This window comes from Macrotis lagotis, chromosome X, assembly GCF_037893015.1.
Source record: "Macrotis lagotis isolate mMagLag1 chromosome X, bilby.v1.9.chrom.fasta, whole genome shotgun sequence".
Taxonomy (NCBI): domain Eukaryota; kingdom Metazoa; phylum Chordata; class Mammalia; order Peramelemorphia; family Peramelidae; genus Macrotis; species Macrotis lagotis.
In genome coordinates, this window is record NC_133666.1 from 203,583,051 (window position 1) to 203,607,341 (window position 24,291).

A 24,291-nucleotide genomic window follows, 5' to 3' on the forward strand; every position below is an offset into this window, starting at 1 on the left:
AGTGTCTTTGATGAAATAATTAGAAATGTTTGTTCCACTTTAACAGATAATACAATAAAAACTCAATAAAATCCTAGGTCCAAAAACAATGGAACAAAGCAGGCTGAACATTGCTTGAATCTACTAATATAATTTGTGGCAGCACAGTATAGTGGATAAACTAGATTCTACTCAAGACTTGGATTTAAAGTCTGCTTTGTCATACACTGGCTATGTGACTCTGACTATAAGGTTGTAGAGCAGCTGTCAAGATGCACTGGCAAAGGGATTTTCCTAACCAGGAAGTTTCTATACAGAAAACTTCAGATTTGAAACAAGAAAAACCCTTAATTGTGATAATGTGCCTATTTTATCTGCACACTAAGTATGAAATCTTGAAGTAAATGCAACAATAGAAAAGCAGGGGAAAAATCCTAAATTTAAAACAGAACTGTGAATTCTAGTTTTGTTTACACATGTATCCTTGATCAAGTTTCTAATTTCTCTAGGTCTGCTTCCTCAGCTGAAAAATGAAAAAATGAAAAAACAGGACTAGAAAGAACCTCTTAAGTAGAACATACGTCAATGTATCACTGATCTCATGAGTATGTCTCTCCCCACTAGTCCAGACTGCTAAACAATTATGCTTTCTCATTTGATGTGATTTTTGTCCATGTTCTTCCACAAATTTTTCTCTGACCTAATGTTTAGATCTTCTATACTTCACAGGTATAAGTACAGATTTTTTGGAAGGAGGGACAAATGCTACCTGTATAACTTATTTTCACTTCGGAAACAACTTATCTCATTTTCTCCTCATACATTTTGTTGATAATGATCATTATGTCACTTCTTATAAGGAAGTAATTCAATAAAATTCATTTAAATTCCTACTATGTTCAAGGCAGTGAAAGAGACAATATGATAGAATAGAAAAAGAGGTGGCTTTGAAGTCACAAGAACTGGGGTTAAGTCCTCCTACCTCTAACACACACTACTTATCTAACCATAGTAAAATCACTAGTCCTCTAAGTGCTTCAATTAAGATTTTTAGTTACTAACAAGTTCTTGATAGGCACTGGACAGTAAGAGAAACAAAAATTCCTATTCAATTCTAGGACCAGGTCAATTTTCCTCTGCAGCAAAATGCAGAGTAAGTTCATAACTCAAAGATCTAGCCACTCTACTACATGTCACAGAATTGACTTTATAAGAACTTTTCATTAATTAACTTTGCTCTACAGAGACTGTCATATTGACTTCTTTTGAATAATGATGAATCTCACAGAGGAGGCAAAATAATGTTTGGAGACTTGATGCAATTAACATAGTATTGATTGCAAATAGGAGCATCTGGAATACCTCACTATTTAAATGGAATTCCTTTTTCAACTTGACCTTGACACAAGATATCCTCCCCAAGGTAAAACTTCTGATAAACATTTAGCTCTGTTTTATATCTCACTTGACACTGATGTCTTATTTAATCTATACAGTTGTGTCACCAAGGAATCTTATAAGATTTTAATACATGTATGAGTCACATTGTTAGAGAGCCCTCTTTAAAGTTCCATTCCCATTCTGCTGACTCAAATGCTATTTTGAGAGAAATAAAAACAGCAGAATTTTGTATGCTTTTTATCTTTCAACTTTGTGACATTGTTTACATGTGAAATGAAGAGGAAAAAACTGTTCATACATTACTTTTACATTTTTATCAGATATTGTTTTGATCTATATAAATCATTCTTATAAATATGAAAAAAGTTTCCATGTGAGTTATTTTGTTATCTTCCTAATTGCCTTTTTTTAAACATTGATATTATTTGTGATATTTCCATTTGTATCTTGTCTTCCTGTGATATCTTGCATGAGATCCAAAATACCAGAAGGTAAGTTATATGTACTTAATATTTAGTACCTCCTAACCAGCAAAATGGCAGCTTTAACTTTAAGCAACAGCTTTTAAGACATAGTTAACTGGGACTGCCTGGACTTCCCTTCCACACTCAGGCCATTGTTACTGAAGGCCAAGGCTCAAAAATCACTGAAACTTCCATCTCCTCCTCCTGTCTTCTCATTCTTTTCTCTTGGACCAAGCTACCTCCTCCTTTTCTTCATGCTTTAAGGCTCCCAGAATTTTCAGTCAGGAAAATCCAGAATCAGAGATAGGGCCATGACCAAGTCATGGTGCATCCACCTATGGAATTCCTTGGAAGAACTTATGTTGCAGATTGATAATGGAGTATCTTATTGATCAAACTTCCAGAGGCCAGATCTGCTCTATCAAGTTAGTTGGAAGAGCTTGCTTCAAAGTACTGAAAAAAATGCAAATTCCTTAAAACACAACAGAGTTTTCTGAAAGATGAAAATTTCCTAAAAATTGAAAATGAACTAGAGCTGGAATACTAACTGCTTTAGGAAATTGGGATGGGGGTGGTGGTTAGAAGATAGAAAAATGTCACCTGTATTTCTCTTTCCCACACATGGCATTTGTACTCATAAATGTACAAAACTTTATTTACAACAGTTCTGGATATCTATGGTTCTTTACTAAGTGACTTGCCCAAGGTTATACAACTAGGCTATTAACTGTCTGAGGCTGGATTTGAACTCAGGTCCTCCTGACTCCAGGGTCAGTCCTCTATCCACTGTGTCACCTAGCTGCCCCATTAACTTGGTTTTTTTAGTTTTTACAAGGAAATGGGGGGGGGTTAAGTGACTTGCCCAAGGTCACACAGCTCGGCAATTATTATAGGCATTTTAACTCAGATCCTCCTTACTCCAAAGCTGGTGCTCTAGCCACTGTGCCATCTAGCTGCCCCATAACTTTACTATGTACCTGAAAAATGAGACTTTACTTACTTATGTGGGTTTTTCTATTTTAAAAAGGAAAATGAATAACTTAATTTCTACTATGTATATATATATATTTATTTATTTTTCCTGAGTTACTTTATACAGATTAAACTTTCATAAGATTATTTTAATTTTAAATGTAAATTAATTTTGCTTGTCATTTGTTTGTGAAAATCAGAATTATAAATGCTCAGAATCTTCTGATGCTTTAAAGTTTACAAATAACTGTACTTGTTACTAATCAACAAAAATTTTTATGGATTTACATTGCATATTATTACTACTTTAATGGTATATAAATTATTTTTTGATTCGTCAGGGTTCTATAAATTAACCAACCTCTCTTCTGACAGTATAAGATAATTTGCCTCCTTTTTATATTCTTATTGTCTTAACTGATTTTGTTTTACTGTTACAGCTAGTATTAGTAGAATTATGTCAAACAAGAGTGAGATTATGGGATTCTCTGCTTCACCCTGATATGTGAGTTGTAATAGCAAACAAGAACTATGAAAAACAAAAGACTAAATGCCAAAAAAAAAAAAGCTAACTCAAAAAAGGAAGAAAATTTGGCCCTGTAGTAACAGCAAGAGATAACTAAGGATCAATTACGAACCTTGTACACTGTGTACACCCCACTTCAGCAAAACTTGGGAGGGTGTAAACATAGTCATACAAAATGTCAGGCACTGAAAGGTAACATTCTATATTGTTCACTAGAGCAAACAAATCAGATGAGATCATAAATCCATTGCAATATGTTTTAGACAGTGGCCTACAATTTCCTTTTTCTGCTTCCTTTTCCCCTTTGGGGAATATCAGAACAATTATTTCTTTGACAGGAAGAGTCTGATGAGGTGTGTTCTTTCTATTAGATCTGTATATGTCTCATAAGCATATCAAACTCATGTTCAAAATAGAATTCATTATCTTCCAAAAATTTTCCCATTATACTCAAGGGCATCATTGCCATCCCAGTCACCCAGGTTCATAAACTCAATGTCATCTTCAACCTTTTATTCATCCCGCATCTTTTGGTTTGTTGCTTTTATCCTCACATCTTGTCTATATCTCCCTCTCTACTCACATTCTACCTCTCTAAATCAGGCCTACATAATTTGTAATCTAGATTATTAAAACATCAGTAATCTCCTAATTAGCCTCTGCCTTTTTCTCTTTTCACTTCAATCTATTCACATAGCTACAAGTGACTATTATAGCCCCTAAATGATTTTCTTCATTTTTTTTGTTTTTGTTTTTTTTTGCAAGGCAAATGGGGTTAAGTGGCTTGCCCAAGGCCACACAGCTAGGTAATTATTAAGTGTCTGAGACCGGATTTGAACCCAGGTACTCCTGACTCCAAGGCTGGTGCTTTATCCACTACGCCACCTAGCCGCCCCAAATGATTTTCTTGAAATAAAGATTTAATCGTGTTAATTTCCTACTCAAAGTCTAGCGATTCCCTGTTCTTTCTAGGCTCAAATATAAACTCTTCTTTGATATTTAAAATTCTTAAAAATTTGTCCCCTTTGAACCTTTCCAATATCCTTATAAATTACACTCATCAATCCAGTCAGTTCTTTCTGACTTTCTTACTGTTTCTCAGAAATGACAATCCGTCACCATGCCTTTACATGCCTTCTATTCTGGAATGCTCTCACTTCTCATATATACCTCTCAGAACCTTCAGTTTCCATCAAACTTCAATTCAAATGCTACCCGTCAATATGAAGTTTTTTTTTGTGATGCTCCCAACTTGCTAGCACTTCTAAATATCTTATATTCATTTTGTATATATTCTATGAACACAATGCATAAATGCAAACATGTCTCTCTCTTGAGGAACAGAAACTTTTTGCTTTTATTTTTATGTCCTCTGCACTTAAAATAGCATCTGACATATAACGGGTGAGAAATAAATGCTTGATGATTAAATAGAGTTTGTTGGCAGTTTAGATTGCAAAGATATTATTTATTCTTTATTTATGATTCATGTAACAAATATTTTTCTTTAAAATTAATTTGTGGCTCATTCAAAATTGGTTAGTTTCTCTACTTTTTATTGCTTTGAGTATTTTATATTTTTGTAAAAAAGGGAAATGCAAATTAAACAAATTTTAGTTATTTCACACTCATCAGATGTCTAACATGACAGAAAAGAAAAATGACAAATGATGGAGGATGGAGGGGATGTGGAAAATTGTAACACTAATGTACTATTGGTGGACTTGTTAACTAGATAATCCTTCTGGAGAACAATTTGGAACTATGACCAAAGGGCTATAAAGCTGTACATACCCTCTGACCTGCTGCTTGGTCTGTAGACCAAAGACATAAAAGGAAAGGCAAAAGTAATCATCTGCACAAAACTATTTATAAACAGCTCTTTTTCTGGTGGCAAAGGATTGGAAACTGCTTTCAAAAAAATCTAAGAAAACTTACATGAACTGAGACAAAGTGAAGTGAAAAGAACCAGGAGATCATTATATACAGGTGCATCAATATTATAACAACGATCAGCTGTGAAAGACTTAGCTACAGGATCAATACAATGATTCAAGACAATTCCAAAGAACCCATGATAAAATTTGCTATCTACCTCCAGAGAGGGAACCGATGGATTCTGAGTACATTGAAGTTTTTTCCTTTATTTTTTTTGACACCATGGCTAATTTTTTTTTTTTTTTAGGTTTTTGCAAGGCAAATGGGGTTAAGTGGCTTGCCCAAGGCCACACAGGTAAGGTAATTATTAAGTGTCTGAGACCGGATTTGAACCCAGGTACTCCTGACTCCAGGGCCAGTGCTTTATCCACTGTGCCACCTAGCCGCCCCTTTGCACATCTTTAAATAGATATTATATGGATGCTCCTAAATTACAAGCTCTCATGAAGTTTTAATGACTTTCTTGTCTTCAAGATCAAATAGAAGTTTATCATTTTGGAGTCTTAACATTTTTTGGCTCCAGACTACCTTTACAGGCATGTTTCATATTATTTCCTTTCTCACATTCAATGATACAGCCAAATTACTTTATTGGTTGTATTTCCAAACTCAGCATTCCATTTTTTGCCTTACCGTAAAACTGCACAGCACAAGCTGTCTTGAGTGCCAGGAATGTATTTCCATTTGAATTCTAACTCTCAAAAATTCTTAGTTTCCTTCACAGCTTAGGTTAGATACCACCTATCAGAAGCTTTGTCAGATGCTTTCCAGTTGTTGGTATTCTAGACTCTTTCAACTATCATGTATTTACTCATTTATGTAAATGTTGCATACTCTCTATAGAATACAAGGACAAGTATTATTTTTCTTTTGGTCACTATATCCCAGCAAATTGCAGTATGCTTTGCATAGAGTAGTAGAAGCTTAATAAATATTAGATTTTTGAAAAAGCTACTTTGGAGCTCCTTTTTTAAAAAAATGCATAATCAAATTCACTGATCTTTCTCATAAATGTGCATTCTGAGATATTTTTAACAACTAGGAACTTTTTTAGTTGCATTCCATAATTTTTGGCATGTCTCATTGTTTTTATTCTTTTTATTCAGTTAGTTTTTATAACTTCCTTTTTTGGTAATGTTCATTTAGCATAACATTATTAAGTCTCTAAGTATTTTATTCATAGTCTTTTATTCTTTTTAATTTTATATATGATGATCTAACAATGGATCTAAGATTTTTACTTCTTTTTACATTTATATATGAGTGCTTTATGACCTATCTTTGGGCCAATAAAATTTTTTTAAAGGTTCTATGAAAAGCTAGAGAACAAGTAGGAAAAGGGTGATACAAGTAATAGAGCAATGACAAACAGAGAATCTGGGTTCAAAGTCTATCTCTTTTACTTATTACTTATGTGACCTTGGGTCTCCTTGTATCTCCCACTTCCTTATCTATAAAAAATAGGAACACAGAGGAAGATGGAATATAATATTCCTTAGATTCCAAGGATCTTTAAGTCTTAATATTTTATTTAATACAATAACTGCCAAAGGTCTAGCATATCTTATGCTAAGATCCTTCTTTAGATTTTGGATGAATTTGATTCTGAAAGATATGGTGATATTAACCTATAATTATTGTCTTAGTATCTAGGTCTTTTTTGAAATTCAGTTAGCTATTCTTTTAGGTACTTAGATATTATATGACATCTGCTGTGTATTTGTGTATGTGTGTCTACGTGTATCTAATATTGATATTAGCTATGATGCCTTTAAACATAACTTTTCCCATTTGCTTCTCAAGAATAATAATCTTTATTGTTGCTTTTATTCAAATAAAGCCTAAATTTTCTTCCATTTTTTCACTCCATATGAATTTTAAAGTTTTAAATGAGTTCTTAAATGAAACAAATTTGGGGTTTTAGTTTTGAATTTATTTTGCAACTAGAACTTTTTTAGGTTAAGTTCTGTTTATTCAAGGTTATAACAGCTAAGTTTGTTTTCCTTTCATCAAATTCTAAGCTATTTTTTTTAAATTGCACTCAATAATTGTAGCTTATATTGCTTGAAATAAGCTACCCACAGTCTTATCTGTCTCCCTCATGCCATTACTTCTCTTCCTAGGTTAGGCACAAATCACGGCATTAAAAAAAAATCAGCTAGAAACTTTTGTGATTAGCTTTATGAAAAGTAATCCATGAAGAAATCTTCTAGAGAAATCTAGAAATAACCTGCAATTTTTCTCAGTCTAGATAAGCACCTGATTAATGAGTTCTCCTTTCCTAACCCAGTCTCTCCTCTCTCTCTCTCTCTCTCAAAATAACCTTCACCTTTGCTACCTCAATTTCAGGAAATACTGTTACTTTTTTAAGCCCATTTCCCCCCCACCCCTTTTCTTAGACACTTTTGTCTAATCATCCAAGGGCACAGATAATGTCCTCCATTACCTTCAAAAACCCACAAACAATGGGACTACCAGGGGAAATGATGTTATCTTTTCCTTATAACATGTATAGCATGCAGAGATTCATTCCTACAACTTTCAAACTAGTTTGACAAGTTTGACTAGTTTTGTAAGTTCCCTTTACCCAATGAGTTTATATTCCAAATTCTGCTCACCTTCACTTTCACTGTATTAAAAATTCACCTTTTCCTCAAGTGCTTTTTTTTTTTTAACTCTTAGGATTATAGCGGCACAAACCAAATAGCCATTGAGGGTTTAAAACAGAATCATCTTTCATTTTTTATTTTTCCGAGTCCTGTATGATTCAGATTAGTAACCTTCATAAAGAGAGTTGTCTTCACCTTGTTGCTTCCAAGACTTTTTCTTTGACCACAAAATTTTGGAGCTTGGCAATTGTATCCCTGGATGAATTAAAGCTAGAGTTTCTCTTTGTGGGTAGCCTATTAATTCTGTTGCTTCTACTGATCTGAACTCTGTCCTCCAGTTTAAATTCTTCTGATCAATTTCCTTTTGTAATTTACTGAAATATCCTTTGTTTATTTGTTTCACTGGGTTTTTTTTTTTTTGAGGGTCAAGGATCCTCAGATTGCTTTCAGTGTGCTTTTTCAGAGTCAATTGCTTTTGTTTGTAAAAACCTCAAATCTTCTAATTTGACTATCATTTGATCTTCTCTAACAGTTTTCTGTTGCCTCTATTTGTCTTTCTTTTCATACTGTGTATTAAACCTTTTAAATTTCTCTTACGTATGTAAACTGAAAAAGAAAGTTCACACACATCATAAAATGTTTTTGATGCTTCTAGAATTGTCAGTGGTCATCTGGAAAAATCAGTGTGTGCATCAAATTTGAATGTTGTTCCATGTGGCTGTTCCAAATTTTGATGGTTCTTTACTCCTCCAGATGAAAACTATCAATCTGATTTGTCAAGTTCTTATTTTATACCTTTAGGTTTAATTCCTATTTGGTCCTTTAATTATTAAGTTTTTGAGAAAATCCTAGGATTATAGTAATTCATTTGCATTTCTGAATGTGAAACAAGTCATGACAGTTATTTCCATTTTCTGCTAATTATTTCACCTTGTATTTTTTTAAACTCACAATCTTCATTGCATTAAGACACATTATTTACTCATTTCTTTAGTCTTCATTTTTCTATGGGATTTTTATTGTGAGTTTTTTTTTCTCTTTCCTTTGGTCCTATAATTTTGTATAACATTTCTTGTGGTTTTGAAGTGATAAATGGAAAAGCAGTTTAATCTACAACATCCTATTCATCCATTTTGTCAAATTCCCCCAGAAAAACATGCTTTTTATGACACTAATCTTAGCAAACCTTTTACAAACCTTTATTTTTATTAGCGTCCATTAAAGAAACTTGTTTTTCAGAGATAGAAAAGATATATACTGGCAATATAAAGGAAAAATAATCTTGAGTTTAAGGACCAACTGGAATAATTTAGAGTAAAATAAAATTTTATATTTCAAGTACATCTTTCCAGATATAAACTGTTCCAAAAGACAGTGCGGTTTAAAGCTATTAAATTTTAAAACAAAACTAAGACTTTTGAGAGATCCTGTATCATGCATATTTTCAACGATGGCTTCCCAATACCTATATAATATATTCAAATATATAATAATTATATTATAATGAATAAACTTGTGATTAAAAAAGTAAAGTTAAAAACTTTGCTAATCTTTTAAAAAGTGCATCTTTATAATAATAAAACTAATTCATAGACTTAAATTTTGTGAAGTACTCTGCACATTTGCCCTTTTATGAACCTCTTAACAATCATATGAGATTAAGTACTATTAGTATTCCCATTTTACAGATGATGAAATCAAGGTGGGGAGAAGTGACTTGCTCAGGGTCATATATCTAATGAGTATCTAAGGTAGGCATTATTCCAAATTATAACTGAAACATTTTTTAAAAGCAATGTTTCTAGGGGCAGCTAGGTGGCACAGTGGGTAAAGCACCAGCCCTGGAGTCAGGAGTACCTGGGTTCAAATCTGGTCTCAGACACTTAATAACTACCTAGCTGTGTGGCCTTAGGCAAGCCACTTAACCCCATTTGCCTTGCAAAAACCTAAAAAAAAAAAAGTAATGTTTCTAGTCATTCAAATACAAATAGGAGAGAACTATATCCTATTTCATCTAAACCACAGTTTATAAGTGGTATTCTTTTACTTATTCTTTAATTAAAACTGAATTATTGGGTTTTTAGATAATCTGCATATTCTTTTTATCCAAGGTTGGCCTCCTTATGTCATTCAATGCATGGGTAATCTGCTTTTCTCTATCTGCTTAAGGAATGCAAACAGATTTTAATATCATCCCAACTTTGATTTCACATTAAGAAATAATGGCAACTACCTCTGTAAATAAGAGGATGAAAATAAAGCTAGAGGAAGAAAAATAATACCATAAAAGATATGAAGTAGTTACATGTACAGGGAAAAAAACTGAAAAATAAGTTGCTATTATGAGAAAGAATATTGTCATATTCCTCTATTTATTCTCTAGCGTAATTTACCTTGCATGTGTGTTCAAGAATATTGCCAGACCATCCTATTTAGAATGGCAGTAACTCTTGACTGTGGATACTCACTGAACAAACAAGAGATTAGTCCATTTTCAAGTAGATGTCCATATTTTATCTCTTGTTGGAGGAGCAAAAGCACAGAAGGTGCTAAGGCTATTTCACCTTACCTGCTCATGTTTTGGCCTGGCACTGTTTATTGAAAAAAATGTTAATTAGATAATTCACAATTTTTATTATGTTTGTTTGTTAATCGTTAAGTGTAGGGAACTTCAAATGAGACTGGAAAACTCAATTTAGTTAAAAAAGAAACCACCAAAATGACCAATCATTTACAGAACTCAGATCTCATTTTTCACAGGTAACCTACTATAATTATCATTCTTTTATCTAAAATATGTATTTCTAAATTAATAATTGATATTCTTTTTTATGGCAAAAGATAAATGTCTTCAAAATATGACTAAACACATTCCATATTTGCAATGCAATCATTGTCAAAACTGAATAATTATTTGGCTTTTTTGGGTGCAGGGTTGAACATTTATAACTTTAGGGATAATCAATATTAGATTAATACTAAATGAAATGATCAATACAATGTCTATTTCCTGAAAACATATATGTACACCCATATAAGGTGGGTGGGAGTGCAATTCAACATACCCTGTTTGAAAAGAATATTCGGGGTTATCTTCTTCAGGGCTACTACTATTACTCTGTAGCTCAGGTTCATGTTCCTCTTTTCCTGGCAGAGTCTCCCAGCTTTCATCACTTGAGGACTGATCTTTTTCTCTAGCAGAAAAATGAGGCAAAGAAGCAGACCATTCCCCATCACTGCATTCTGAACTGCAAATTTATGATAGAGAGAAAATAACTGGTCATCATTGGCCATCTGAGATCTTATAGTTTTAACCATATATTATAGTTTAAGTGGATAAAATAGTCTGCTATAATCCAAGACCAGAAAGATTTTATTTATTTTATTAATTACATGTAAATTTGAATTAATTTTCAATAAGTCTAGTAAAATATATTTAAATATAAACATGTTAAAATGAAAACCACATGAAGCAAATTTTACAAAGCCTTCATTTATATTTTTTCTATAATTTCATTTTTTTGATTGTTTACATTTTTCAATTGATTTCAAATAGGTCTTTTAAATGCAATTTCCCAAACACAAATTAACTGCCCATTCAACAAGGTAATATTTTAAATATTTTGATTAAATGTTCCTCTTATCCTTTGATGTTAACAATAAAACATAGCAATATTAGTCTGACCTTTGAAAGATAGAAAAGAGCTTGCAATATATTATATCCAAAGTACTAAATGTAGTAGGAAATTCTGCTTTCAGGAAGAATTATGGTTTCAAATTAGGTGATATGTTAAGGCCTCTCAGCTGGGTTAGGATTATATATATATATACATATATATATATATGATGGCTATAATGTATGAAATTTCCTATGCTTCAAAAAACAATCCTCTCCAAAATAAAACCTTCTTCTCACCCTATGGATCATTAAGCAATTGCTGTCATTCATTTTTTTCTCTAATTTGCCCATGATTATCAACATCATTACCAACTTACCAAAATTGATAATTTTTATACAGCCTTAACAATTGTTACTTAAGTCTTCTTTTCAAGAGAAAGTCAAGACAATTTTATGATAATCAATCACAACTTTTTTTTTTGAAAATTCATCCTCCTTTATTTACAATCAGAGTATTTCCCCTGGTGGTATAGTAGATATACAGTGATGGATCTAAAGTCAGTAAGAGGTTATATCATGCCTCAAACACTTAGTAGCTCTTTGATCCTTGGATTACTCACTTAATCTCTCTAATCCCCAATTTCCTCATCTTTAAAGTGAGAATAGCAACACCTAATTCACAGGGTTATTATTTGGATAAACTGAGAAAATATGTAGAGTGCTTTGAAAGTTTTAAAATACTACAAAAATCCTAGTTTTTATTTTTATTATGGTTAGTAGTAGTGGTAGCAGCATAATATATAGGAGACTATGACTAGCATTTTTCAGAATTTCTGAAAATTCACCAATTTCAACTCAAAAAACTTTTAAGTGGTCAAAAACCAACATTTCTGTCTGATGCATAACTGTATCTTATCATACAATTATCTAGAGTAATAAAAGTAACAAAAGTAACTGCATTTCTGACCTTTCTCTTCACCTCTACTCTGGCCTCAAACAAGTCAGTTAGGACATTTTCTTTTGGATGTTAGCTTTCACTCACCTTAAATTCCCTAACTAAAATCAAAATGGTTTTTTTTTTGTTTTTTCCCCACAAGGCAATGGGGTTAAGTGGCTTGCCCAAGGCCACACAGCTAGGTAATTATTAAGTGTCTGAGACCATAGTTGAACTCAGGTACTCCTGACTCCAGGGCTGTTGCTCTATCTATCCATGGCGCCACCTAGCCACTCCTAAAATCAAAATATTTTATTCATCATCCCCTCCCAAAAGAAAACAGAAAAAAATAGATCTCTTTTCAATGTCTCCCTTGCTTTTTTCCTTAAAAAAATAAAAACAATCTGTCTTTAAAACATGCCTTCTTTTCCATTCCTTCTGCCTCCTTTAGTTGTTTTTTTTTTTGTTTTGGTTTTTTTTTGCAAGGCAAATGGGGTTAAGTGGCTTGCCCAAGGCCACACAGCTAGGTAATTATTAAGTGTCTGAGGCCGGATTTGAACTCAGGGACTCCTGACTCCAGGGCCGGTGCTCTACCCACTGTGCCACCTAGCTGCCCCCTTCTGCCTCCTTTAGACAAGTACTATTCCAACAGTCATCTTGTCATCTTCCACAACTCAGCTGAGATTCAATCTTACCTTCTCCATAAACTCTTCCTTGTTGACTACAGCAGGAAATGATTTCTTCCTTCCCTAAATTCTTATAGAACTTACCTACATCATCCTTTATCTGGTAGACATGTAGGTGGCCTAGGTGTGCAGTAGATAGAATGCTAGGCCAGGAGTCAGAAAGACAAGGATTCAAATCTGGCCTTAGACACTTATTAGCTGCAGGACCAGGTCAAGTTACTTAACCCTTTCTGCCTCAGTTCCTCAAATGTGAAACTGAGCAGGAGAAAGAAATGAAAAACCATTCCAGCACCTCTGTCAAGAGACAGAGTCTTAGACAAGATTGAAAATGACTGAATAGCAACATCAAAATTGTCTGGTAACCCTTCAGATGGTGGTGAGGTCACTGGTCTTTATGACTAAACATTTACCATTCTCCAGTAGAGTTTAAGATGGGAAACATTGCTTTGATGTGCAAGGAATAAGTTCAAATTAACTGAGATTTTAAGCTTGGATGATTTTTACAATAGAAGAAACTAAGAAAACGGGAAATTCTAATGAGGAAAAGATGGAGAAAAGTCAGTTGAATTTAATTTTGGACAAGTTAGTCTGAGGTGACATTTATATATGGAATTATCCACCAAGTATTAGAAAAAGCAGATTGAAACTCAGGCTGAAGATGTTCAAAGAAAAGTAACTAGTCAAGTTGCAAGAGTGGAATGTTCAGGATAAGAAGCACTAAAGAATACAGAATGGAGGTATAAACTTTGGTATGTATTTATATTCAGCTGATAAGAAAGAGGAGTCAACCCAGAGAATGCATAATCAGAAAGCTGGGAGAATCAGGACAATAAACTGTCAACAGAAGTTAATGTAAACAGAAGATTTTTTTTTTCAGTTATTTTTAAGGCAGTGTTTAATATTATCAGTATGGGGAGACAGTCAAACAGACTAAGGATAGAGATAGTTACTGGATTTGGTGACTTCCAGAATTAAATTTTATTAGAATGGAAAAGATTAGACCATAGGAGGCCAAAAAAGAGATTTAATGGTAAGGAAAAAAACAAGCAATCTCCCAAGACAGAGAATACTTGTACTTGTTTGGAAGGCAAAGGTTAAATACATGAAGAAATTGAGATTTAAGAGAACCGGAGAGATAGAAAAATAAGATCTTCAAGGAACAGGAGCAAGTGATGATAAGGGCAAAAGTAGAAACAGGTCTTCGAAAGAAAAAGGAATATCCTTTTCTCTGATAAGGAAGCAAGGATGGGTGTAGATACAACAAAGTTACTCTGAGATAGAAATGGGCAATTTCGTATTTAATGGCTCCAATGACCTTAATGAAGTAGTAGAGTTCATTCAAAAGAATTGAGGACCAGAGAAGAATGGAAAAGAGTTAAAATAAATGTTTAAAATGACTTGTATGCAAAGTAATAAAAAGAACATAAAAGGCTAGTCAAGCAATAGTAACAACCCTCCTTTTATGTTCCTTGTCCTACATTTGAAAATTTTAAAAAATTATTTAATATATTTCTATAAGAAAAACATATTTTAACAGTTACATTATTTTGATATGATTTGATAAAAATTTATGAACAATTTAAAATTATTATCCCATTAAAAGGACAATGAAGATGCACATGGTTAGTGTGAGCAGGTTGCCACACATAAAGAACTACAAAGAATAAAGGATGACATAAAAATGTAAGATCAACAAAAGTAAGCAATTCACTTGGCAAGAGAAAAAAGTGTTAGTCAGTTTATGTACTCTACTATTTTAGTTGTTTTGTCAAAAGTAAGCAAGGAAGGCCTCTCAGCAAGTTTGGATGACCCTACTGTATTGAACTTTTAAGTGGATATAAATAAAGGTCATATAAGATGGGCAGGTCTTGGATGGGATGTAATCTCTGTTATTGATAGCTACATTTATACAGATGAAATCACATATCAATTTGAGCAAGAATAAATGAATTTAAGTTTCTTTTTTCCCCTAAACTGTTTGCAAAGGATAATATTCCCCTAAAAATGAGTTCTCTTCTTATTCTAGGGTTCAAAATCATTGAATCATTACTTAAAGTGTTCTTGCAAGTAAACACTTGTCCAGAGCAAATAATGAACTAGCTTAATAAAAAATGGGCTAATTTTATTCTACTATTCATATAAGAAGGCATTTGGGTGAAGAGAATCTATTAATAACACTGCAAAGAAAAAAAATACAATTTTGTGGTACTAAGAAATTTATTTTGAGAGTAACTTTTAACCAACTTAAAAGTTGAGATAGTTACATTTTTGAATCATTCTTGGGAAGTCTAACTTGGAAAGGATATAAGAGCAAACAGATCTAACTATAAGGACTATAGGACTAAAATGCTTTGCTTTATAAGAAAATTCTAAGGGAAAGTAAAAGTTTTTATAGATACAATAGATTTTAGTGAATATTCAAACAAAAATGGGATAGATTTTTGCTTTGAATGCCTAGAGCATTTTGTATTATGCTTATGATATTTAACACAATACAGTAAAAAAATGTGGAATGTCTTGGTCTGGATAAAAGTTTCCATCTGGAATTTTTAAAAAATTTATTTCAATCACTGTTATTAGAATTTTTTCTAAAATCTATTACATGATTCCTTGTCTTTTAGAATAGCTTAAACTTTTAGAAGAGACATGATTTTAAATGGTATTATGCATATGCTTTCCCTTATGACCAATCCATGTTTCATGATTTTCAAGAAGGAAAAATTTGCCACCCAATGGCCTACTTACGCAAGTTGGAACCTGGTTGACAGATACTAGATCTTTCAAAAGGTATATCTACACTTGATTTTTCCAACTTGGTAAGACCTAATTGAGCTTACACTCTGTTGGCAAACTCTTAAGAACCCAATGTCACCTAGGTGCCAAGATGAGGCACTGAAATAGTACTTTAGTGGAAGAAACAAAAGTAAAATGAAGATAATAATCAATATTTATGTAATGCTTTAAAGCTTTCAAAGAGCTTTACATATAGAGCACTGGCCCTGGAGTCAGGAGTACCTGAGTTCAAATCCAGCCCATTCTGTGAAGTAGTATCATAGGCATTAGTTTTGTTGTACAGATAAGGAAACTGAGGTTAATGAAATGTTAAGTGACTTCTTTCTGATCATACATCCAGACATCATCAAGGGGTCATTATTATGATCACCAATTAAAGTGTCAGGGCAGCTAGGTGACACAGTTGGTAAAATGCTGGACCCAGAGTCAGGAAAACTCATCATCTTGAATACAAATCTGGCACTTGTAGTTGTATAACCCTGGACAAGTCAGTTAATTTTATTAGCTTCAGTTTCCTCATTTGAAAAATGAGCTGAAAGAGGAAATGGTAAACCATTCCAACTATCTCTGCCAAGAAAACACGAAAAGAGGTTATGAAGAATGGGACATAGCTGAAAAACTGAACAACAAATTACACTGCTAAAACAGCATGATGTTCTCATATTATTATTGGATCCAAAAGGCTGTTTTGACACTGTTGATTACCCTCTCATGACTGATATGCTCTTTGCTCTAGGTTTTCAGGACACTATTTTCTCCAACCTATTTTGTTGCTTCTCAGTTTCCTTTGATGGTTCCTCAACTAAATCAAGCCCTATAATTGTAGGTGTCCCACAGGGTTCTGAGTTATCTTCTCTTTTCTCTTTTTACTACTTTACTTAGATGGTGATGCTCCTATAGGGTTAATTACCATTTCCATATTGATGATTCTCAAATATATATCTTTCTTGCTTCAAACTCTCCACTAACTTCCCTCCAATCTTGCATCTCTAACTGCCCTTTAGACAGCTCTGAAATGGATGTCTGGCAGAGATCTTAAACTCAAAATGTCCAAAATTTACTCATTATCTTTCTCCCTTTTACCCTTTGGAGGACAACAGCATCCTTCCAGTACCTTAGGCTCACAATCTAGTTGTCATCCTGACTCCTCATTATCATTTACTTCCATCTCCAATCTGCTGCCAAGGCTCACTAATGTTACCTTTGCAACATCTCTTAATTATGCCCATTCTTTCCTTTGCCCTGCCACCATATTGGTGCAGGCCCTCATAATTTCACATCCTGACTACTGCAATAGCCTGTGAGTTGGTCTGCCTCAAAAGCTCTCTCCATTTTGATCCATCCTCCATTCAGCTGTCAAAGCAATTTTCCTAAAGCATAGGTCTAACTATGTCATTCTCTTACTATTTTCAATTTTTTTAGGTTTTTTTTTTTTTTGCAAGGCAATGGGGTTGAATAGCTTGCCCAAGGCCACACAGCTAGGTAATTAATTATTAAGTGTCTGAGGCCAGATTTGAACTCAGGTACTCCTGACTCCAGGGCCAGTGCTCTATCCATTGCACCATCTAGCCATCCCACCCCCTTATTATTTTCTTCTCACCTCTAGGTTCCAAAATTTTGACTGATATTCGAAGCCCTCCTTACTTTCCCAGTCTTCTCACATATTACTTCCTGGGCATGTACTCTTTAATCCAGTGACACTGGAATCTTTGCTGTTCTGTGATGAAGTCACTCATCTCTTGACTCTGGCATATAAACTCCCTGAGGGTAGGGACTCTTGCTTCTTTTTGTATCCTCATCACTTAGAACAGTGACTGGCACATGGTAAGGAAAATAATGTTTACTGACCATTTGCTAATATGCTTCTAGACTTCTGTGATCTGTCTGAATTTGCAATTTTTTCCCCTATCTATTCAGAGCTGGCAGCTACAAATTCCAAGTCCAGGCAACTACATTTTTCTGATCATTTCTCCTTTCTAATTTTCTATTTTTAAATGGTTGTGGGTTTGGAAATGCAGCTCAGAGAATTCTAAATTTGGTGTCAGGAAAACTTGGGTTATTTTCTTAACATAGACACATATTAGTTGTATAATTAAGAAAATCACTAACTTGTCTCAATTTCCTCACCTGTAAAATGTAGATAAAAACTGAATCTACTACATGGAGGAATTGTTAGAGACAACTAAGTCATTTTTGGAAAGCATAAAACAATGTTAGAATTTTACATAAATTTCAGTGAGGATTATAATACACATTATGAATAAAGTACATGAGTTTTAAGTGTATGGACTCTGTGATAGTCATATAGTACTATGTAATAAAGAATATAAATTTTAAAAATATAGACATATTTTCCATAACTGATTATATACTTTACACGCTTGAAGCTTTTTGGCTTATTTCATGGTTCCTTTTTATGGATAGTTTAGGTTGCCTGTTTGCTGAATTTCAGGTAAATGAAACGCTATGGTACTGGTATGATAGACTGTAAATATTATGAGGTTAGGAACTATATATCATATAACTTAATTTTCATAGAATTTATAGAATAGTGCCTTGCTCATAAAAGATTTTAAAAGGTAAACATATTTTTTTACAAATGCTCTAGCAGGAACTTCAGGCAGGGTAGGGAGATGACCTCTTTCCCCATCTAAGATTCAATGAATGAATGTGAAATTCAGCCATCCTTATGCAATTTCTTTTTAAAAAATACAGTCAACTTTCGTGATCACTTGTTTAAAGAAGCTGAAATTATAAAAAAGGGTCTTTAGGACATAAGCAGAGACAAGCAGGACAATTCTGAATGCTACACTTTGAACTTATATAATGACAAGAGTATAAGCATAACAAGGACCTGCAATTTCATGTAAAACTTTTTTGGTCCTACTGTGTAAACTGAAACACCCATTTTATTTGTTTACTAAGTTCAGAATAGTCACTTTGATAAAGGAAGAAAAAGAATCAAGTTGTTGGCTCCTTGCTCTTATTAAAATTTTCATTTTATATGGTCAGGATATTAACTCTAACTTTCTGGTCCAATTCCAAGTGTGGGAATTGTATACAGGCTATCAAAATTCTTTTTTGCAGTCCTAATTTAATAGCGAATTGCTCAGTTCCAGTCAAACAGCCCAAAACAATGTTATACCTGACTTGTATTTACCCTAAAGAGTATTACTATTTCAGTTGTGATTTAAGTGAATACTTAGGGTTCTTCAGGAAGAAAAAAAGGAATCATGGATTCATTAAAATATATGTGATTATCTAGACAAAATAACTATTATGTTTACATTTTTAAAATGGAACGTACTCAAAGGTAATATATAAAATTTCTGTAATTTGCAAATATCTTATTGAACTTCAGCTATGCTTTAGATAATTGTTCATTCCCTTCTATTATACATAAACATGTATGCAAAAATAAACAAGCTAAAACCACTAGAGTTTTTAATGAAACAAAGCAAAAAAAATAAAGAGAATATTAAGTCAAATTAAGCTTAAAAATTTATATTTCTCTTCTCAGATTGATTATGATGGTTTTCCTATGCCTTCTCTCCAATAATCTGCTACTGTTAAACAGAAAAAGCTTCACTAAAAATACCTTCAATGCAAGTTGGAAGCAAAATCAAAGTGAGCTGGTAGAAGGGAGGATGTGAAGTGTTAAAACAGAATAATGAAAAAGGGGAACATAGAAGAAAAGTTTTTGGAAATCATACAGGCTACTGAAGTCAATTACTAATTTGTTATATTAAAGGCTTGTTTCTGCATATGTAAATAGAATCTCAATTACAGTTATACCTCCATTCTTTTTACATTTTTTGGTAAATTTCAAGAAGAAATATCAAATGATTCTGATGTTTCAATATGGCTACTTAAGTCAGAATGCTGTAAAATTAGACTCAGTCATTTAGAATTTAAGACAGCTCTTGAAATTTAGGTTTTATGACTAACAAGATCGAAAAAAAAGGGCCTACATCAACTAAAGCAGCCTCCCCACTTCTCACCTTCTACCTTCAAGATTTTTGATTCCAAATTAAAGTCCTGTTTGACAACACATAATGGTATACTATTTAAGAATATTAAGGAAAATTTTTAAGAATTATGAAAAGGGAGTTGAGCTAGATGACCTCTATGACCCCTTTCAATTAAAAATATATGAATTTTTGTAATAGTAAAGGTTCAATATTTAGAAGGCAAAAATAAGTTCTGCTTATTAACCAAATATTTTCTAGAAAATAATTTTAAAGGAACAATAATCCCATATTTCTATTTCTCTAGGTTAGAAATCATTTTGAGGGGCAGCTAGGTGGTGCAGTGGATAGAGCACCAGCCCTGGAGTCAGGAGGACCTGAGTTCAAATTAGATCTCAGACCTTAATAATTGCTAGCTGTGTGACCTTGGGCAACACAGTTAACCCCATTGCCTTGCAAAAACCTAAAAAAAAAAAGTTTTTAAATAAAAAAAATCATTTTGAGATAGTGCATCAAATTCACTGACTTTTATTTTTCTCAGCATTAATATCTATTAAAATGTAAGCTCTTGTCTTATTTGTACTATTTCTGTTTAAAAATATTATGTAATCAATAAATGTTAAATTAGGAGTGACATGACACAACTTAAATTTAAGAAAATAATACATAAAGAACTGTTCCCTTTTTAAAAGTCATGTTCCACCAAAGAAAAGTATCAAAACTCCCAGTGGAAATATGAAATCATTGTTGGTTCATGAGGGGAGAATAATTCCGACAATCACAAATCTTCATTCTGCCAAGGGCATTTAACTGCTTCTAGCACAAAATTAAATACTGTCCAATGCAATCAGAAGTATTCAGAAACCAGAAGTGGTAGGAGGGGGAAGAATGGCAAATCAGCTGAGCAGGAAAATTATACAAGAATTCTTAATTTTCACAGTTAAGGAACTAAGTTTCCCTTTTTCTTAAACAAAAATGCTTTATAAGAAGTTGACTTTAGACTACTAAAATATGCAACATCCTAGATAGATTAAAGATTTATATATGCAAATAGTAATTATCAATTATCATTATAATTCACATTTTTTCATACTCCATTCTTAAGCATAATATAAATATGGTTTTGTTATTATCTTTGTTTAAGTAAGAACTCTGAAATTAAGGCTTCATCATCTAAAGTTTTAGAGAATGGCTGAACTCCTTGAGGACATGGATTGTTTTATCTTTGTGATTATATTGTGGCCCCATTAAGAGATACCTGGGAATTTAACAACTTTATATGCTTGTTTTATAAAATTATTCCTTTTGACACAATTATATAATGGAACTCTATTTCTAGTTTAAAGGAAAGGCTTACCTATCTTCACCTTTGTAGTAGTATCTGCAATAATCTTCAAAACTATTCCAAAAGGTATTATCATCTACAATGGCATGCCTTTCTTGAACAGTTTCAGTTTCTGGTTTAATTTGATTATATTTCATTTTCTTTTGTGTACCTTCATAATCTCTTGGGTCAAAGAACATGCTTGAATTTTTTTTGTCTTTAAAGCTTCTCAAAACACCTTCTGAATGTACTTCCTCAGCTTCTGAGTTCTCTCGCCACCTCTCGATATTGCTTTTTTCATCCTCATCACTATTAAAAACATTTTTCTTGTCCAACTGGCTTGAACCTCCCTGTTTTCTAACTTTGGGCCTCACAACTAATTCAGATGAATTTCCCTGGTTCTTCTTTCCATCGCTGGTATTTAATTCATTATGAACATCCACCGGAGTTCTGATTGGAACTTCAATTAAATTTTTCCTCTGTCTCTCACAACTGGAATAGTTTAGGTATTGCTTTGGAATAGCTTCATCTTCCACAGAAGACCTCTCAAGTGTTCTGCTATTGTGATGTACAAATTCAGTATCACCACTGGAATATTTCACTAAGGATGTTGGGGCTCTCTCTTCAAACCCCTCTCCTCTTAAATTATAAGTAGAGAACTTAGATTGTAAATCACTGAGAGAATCTACTCCCTTTTCCAGGTCAGATAGCATTTCATCCAATGTTTCCTGAATATTGTTAGTTTCCATTTTTACTGCAGAAATATCAATTTGGCTATTGTCCTCTCCATCACTACTATCTGACTCATAAGAATCAATATTTACAAAAGCAATTCCACTTTTGATATATGAAACATTATATTTTCTTGGAGTATAACTTGATGAGTATTCAGAATTATTATAAAGATTGAAATAACATCCTGAAGTATCACTGCCTTCCAAATTGTGATGCATAGCAGAAAATGGTGATGGACTTCTCTCAGTAGCTTGAGTCAGTGCTGCTCTACAATTGGGGATTTCAGCTCCAGCATTTTCTAATAAAGGTATGCCTGAAAATGAAGGACGAACTTGAACCAGTGGACTGCAGCCTTCATAGGAAAATGTGAGAAAATATATTTAGAGAAAGGTAATAAAATTTGGTTCAATAATAAATGATCAATGAGGAATCTACACCAGCCATGTACCCACAAATCTTTCAATAAGTCCATATGAGTTGCTTACCTATCATGATCACTTGCTTCCAGAACTATTTTACCAAGAAGTATAATTCCCTAAATTCATCAACATTTTGGAGAGCGGGAGTGAAGTGGTCTCTCACAATTTCAATTGGAAACCTAAGTGATTAACTTGCTAAAAGAGTAACAATGATGAATTTATATACATTGTTACATTCTATCAATCTCCTCTATTAGTCTCTATAGCTGATTTTTCTCTTGGCTTTCACCACTAATTTTTTTACTGGACAAGAAAGTGGACAATGACCTTGGTCAGTTTGTCAAAAGGTTAAATTATAATTTTATTCAATAAGCAAAGCATATAAGAAGGGATTTTGAAAAGTAGCAATAAGAATTGCTTAATTGTACATATTTGGTTTTAATTTGCTATCTTGTAAAACTTTTTCCATCTATTACTTGCTAATATCAAAGATTAAGCTATACTTAAATTATGTTAGAAAAATAACAAAATCAGGGGGCAACTAGGTGGTGCAGTAGATAGAGCACTGGCCCTGGAATCAGGAGGACCTGAATTCAAATCTCAGTTCAGACACTTAATAATTGCCTAGCTGTGTGACCTTGGGCAAGTCACTTAACCTCATTGCCTTAAATAAAAATAAAATTTAAAAAATAACAAAATATTTATAATAAAACTAATTTTGCACACATTAGAAAATTTTTGCAGAATTGGGAAATCTGTCACATTTTGTTGTTAATCAGAAAATGATAACTCTGAATATTTTATGATAGATTCAATTCAATAAGAGATTACTACAATACATTTTATGTTAACTTGTTAATGACAATAATGGCACTATTACCTTGAGTTTCTCATAATGAATATTATTTTTCATTTAATTTTGTGAGAAGTGAGATATTCATAGTGGGCCTTAGCTTGAATAATTTAATTTTTTGCTACAGTGTGGCTATCTTTCAGTATTAGAAAAAAACAGATGCTAGAAAAAAACTTTATAATTATAAAATATGATCACCTATGGTGATTATTTATTAGTTAGAAAAACTCATATCACAAATGTTTAATTTGAGACAGATATTTACTTCAATAGTGAATTTATTTATTAAATTAAAAAAACCTTAAAATAAGATTTGCTTATGTTCAAAGGGAAAAAAATACAATCCAAAGAATGAATCCAAAGCTGAAATCTTTAAAATGCTTAAAAAATAACTGAATATTAAAGGAAGCATAACAACAAAAATTGTTTACTTGAATTACTTGATATTTTAAAAAATAAGATTATCAAGGCAATCTTCTAATATATACAGATAATTTAGAATTAAACATCTCTTTAGGAATAAGAATTAAATCAAGAAAACAATATAAATATAATAGAGAAAAATAATTATAATAGCTGTTTGTTAAGTTAACTTTTTAGAGCAAAATATAAATGAAAAAAGATTGATGGGGACTTATAATTATTCTATGTTGTCATAGTGGGTAGAACTAGAACCAAGATTTGGAAGTTATAGGGAGGCAGGTTTTGGTTCAATAAAAGAAGAAACTAAATTTTTAACAGTCAAGGCTAAAATGATATTCTTTTCTCTACCTTGATATTCCAGGTGTTCCACTAGGCTAGAAAAACAAAACAATTGTCAGGAATGATGAAGGATTGATTCCTGTGATGGTTCAGCAACGAGATAAAACAACCCAGATGGAGAGATTATTAAACTTGGTGAGAACCTGAGATATCTGGTGCAACTTCTCCTTTTTTGCAAATGAGGAAACTAAGGTTAAGAGAAGTGAAGTAAATTTCCTAAGATCCACAGTTAGTTACAAACTGGGGTTCTCCTAGTCCTAGTCCTTTGTTTTTACACTACACCAAGCTGTATCTTTAAACTTAAGGTAT

General features: G+C 32.8%; 1 protein-coding gene across 7 annotated transcripts in view; it reads right to left on the bottom strand.

Moving 5' to 3' along the window:
* Nucleotides 1-24,291, bottom strand: part of PJA2 (praja ring finger ubiquitin ligase 2) — a 146,359-nt gene that overhangs the window by 52,535 nt on the left and 69,533 nt on the right. For 6 of the 7 annotated variants that reach the window (XM_074201243.1, XM_074201240.1, XM_074201238.1 and 3 more), the window contains 2 exons: nt 21,247-22,300; nt 10,955-11,137 (listed from right to left, as the gene is read on the bottom strand). In XM_074201243.1, coding sequence (XP_074057344.1) covers nt 10,955-11,137; nt 21,247-22,300 — 1,237 coding nt within the window. The remainder of the gene's footprint in view (nt 1-10,954; nt 11,138-21,246; nt 22,301-24,291) is intronic. The other variant, XM_074201242.1, reaches the window with a different exon arrangement.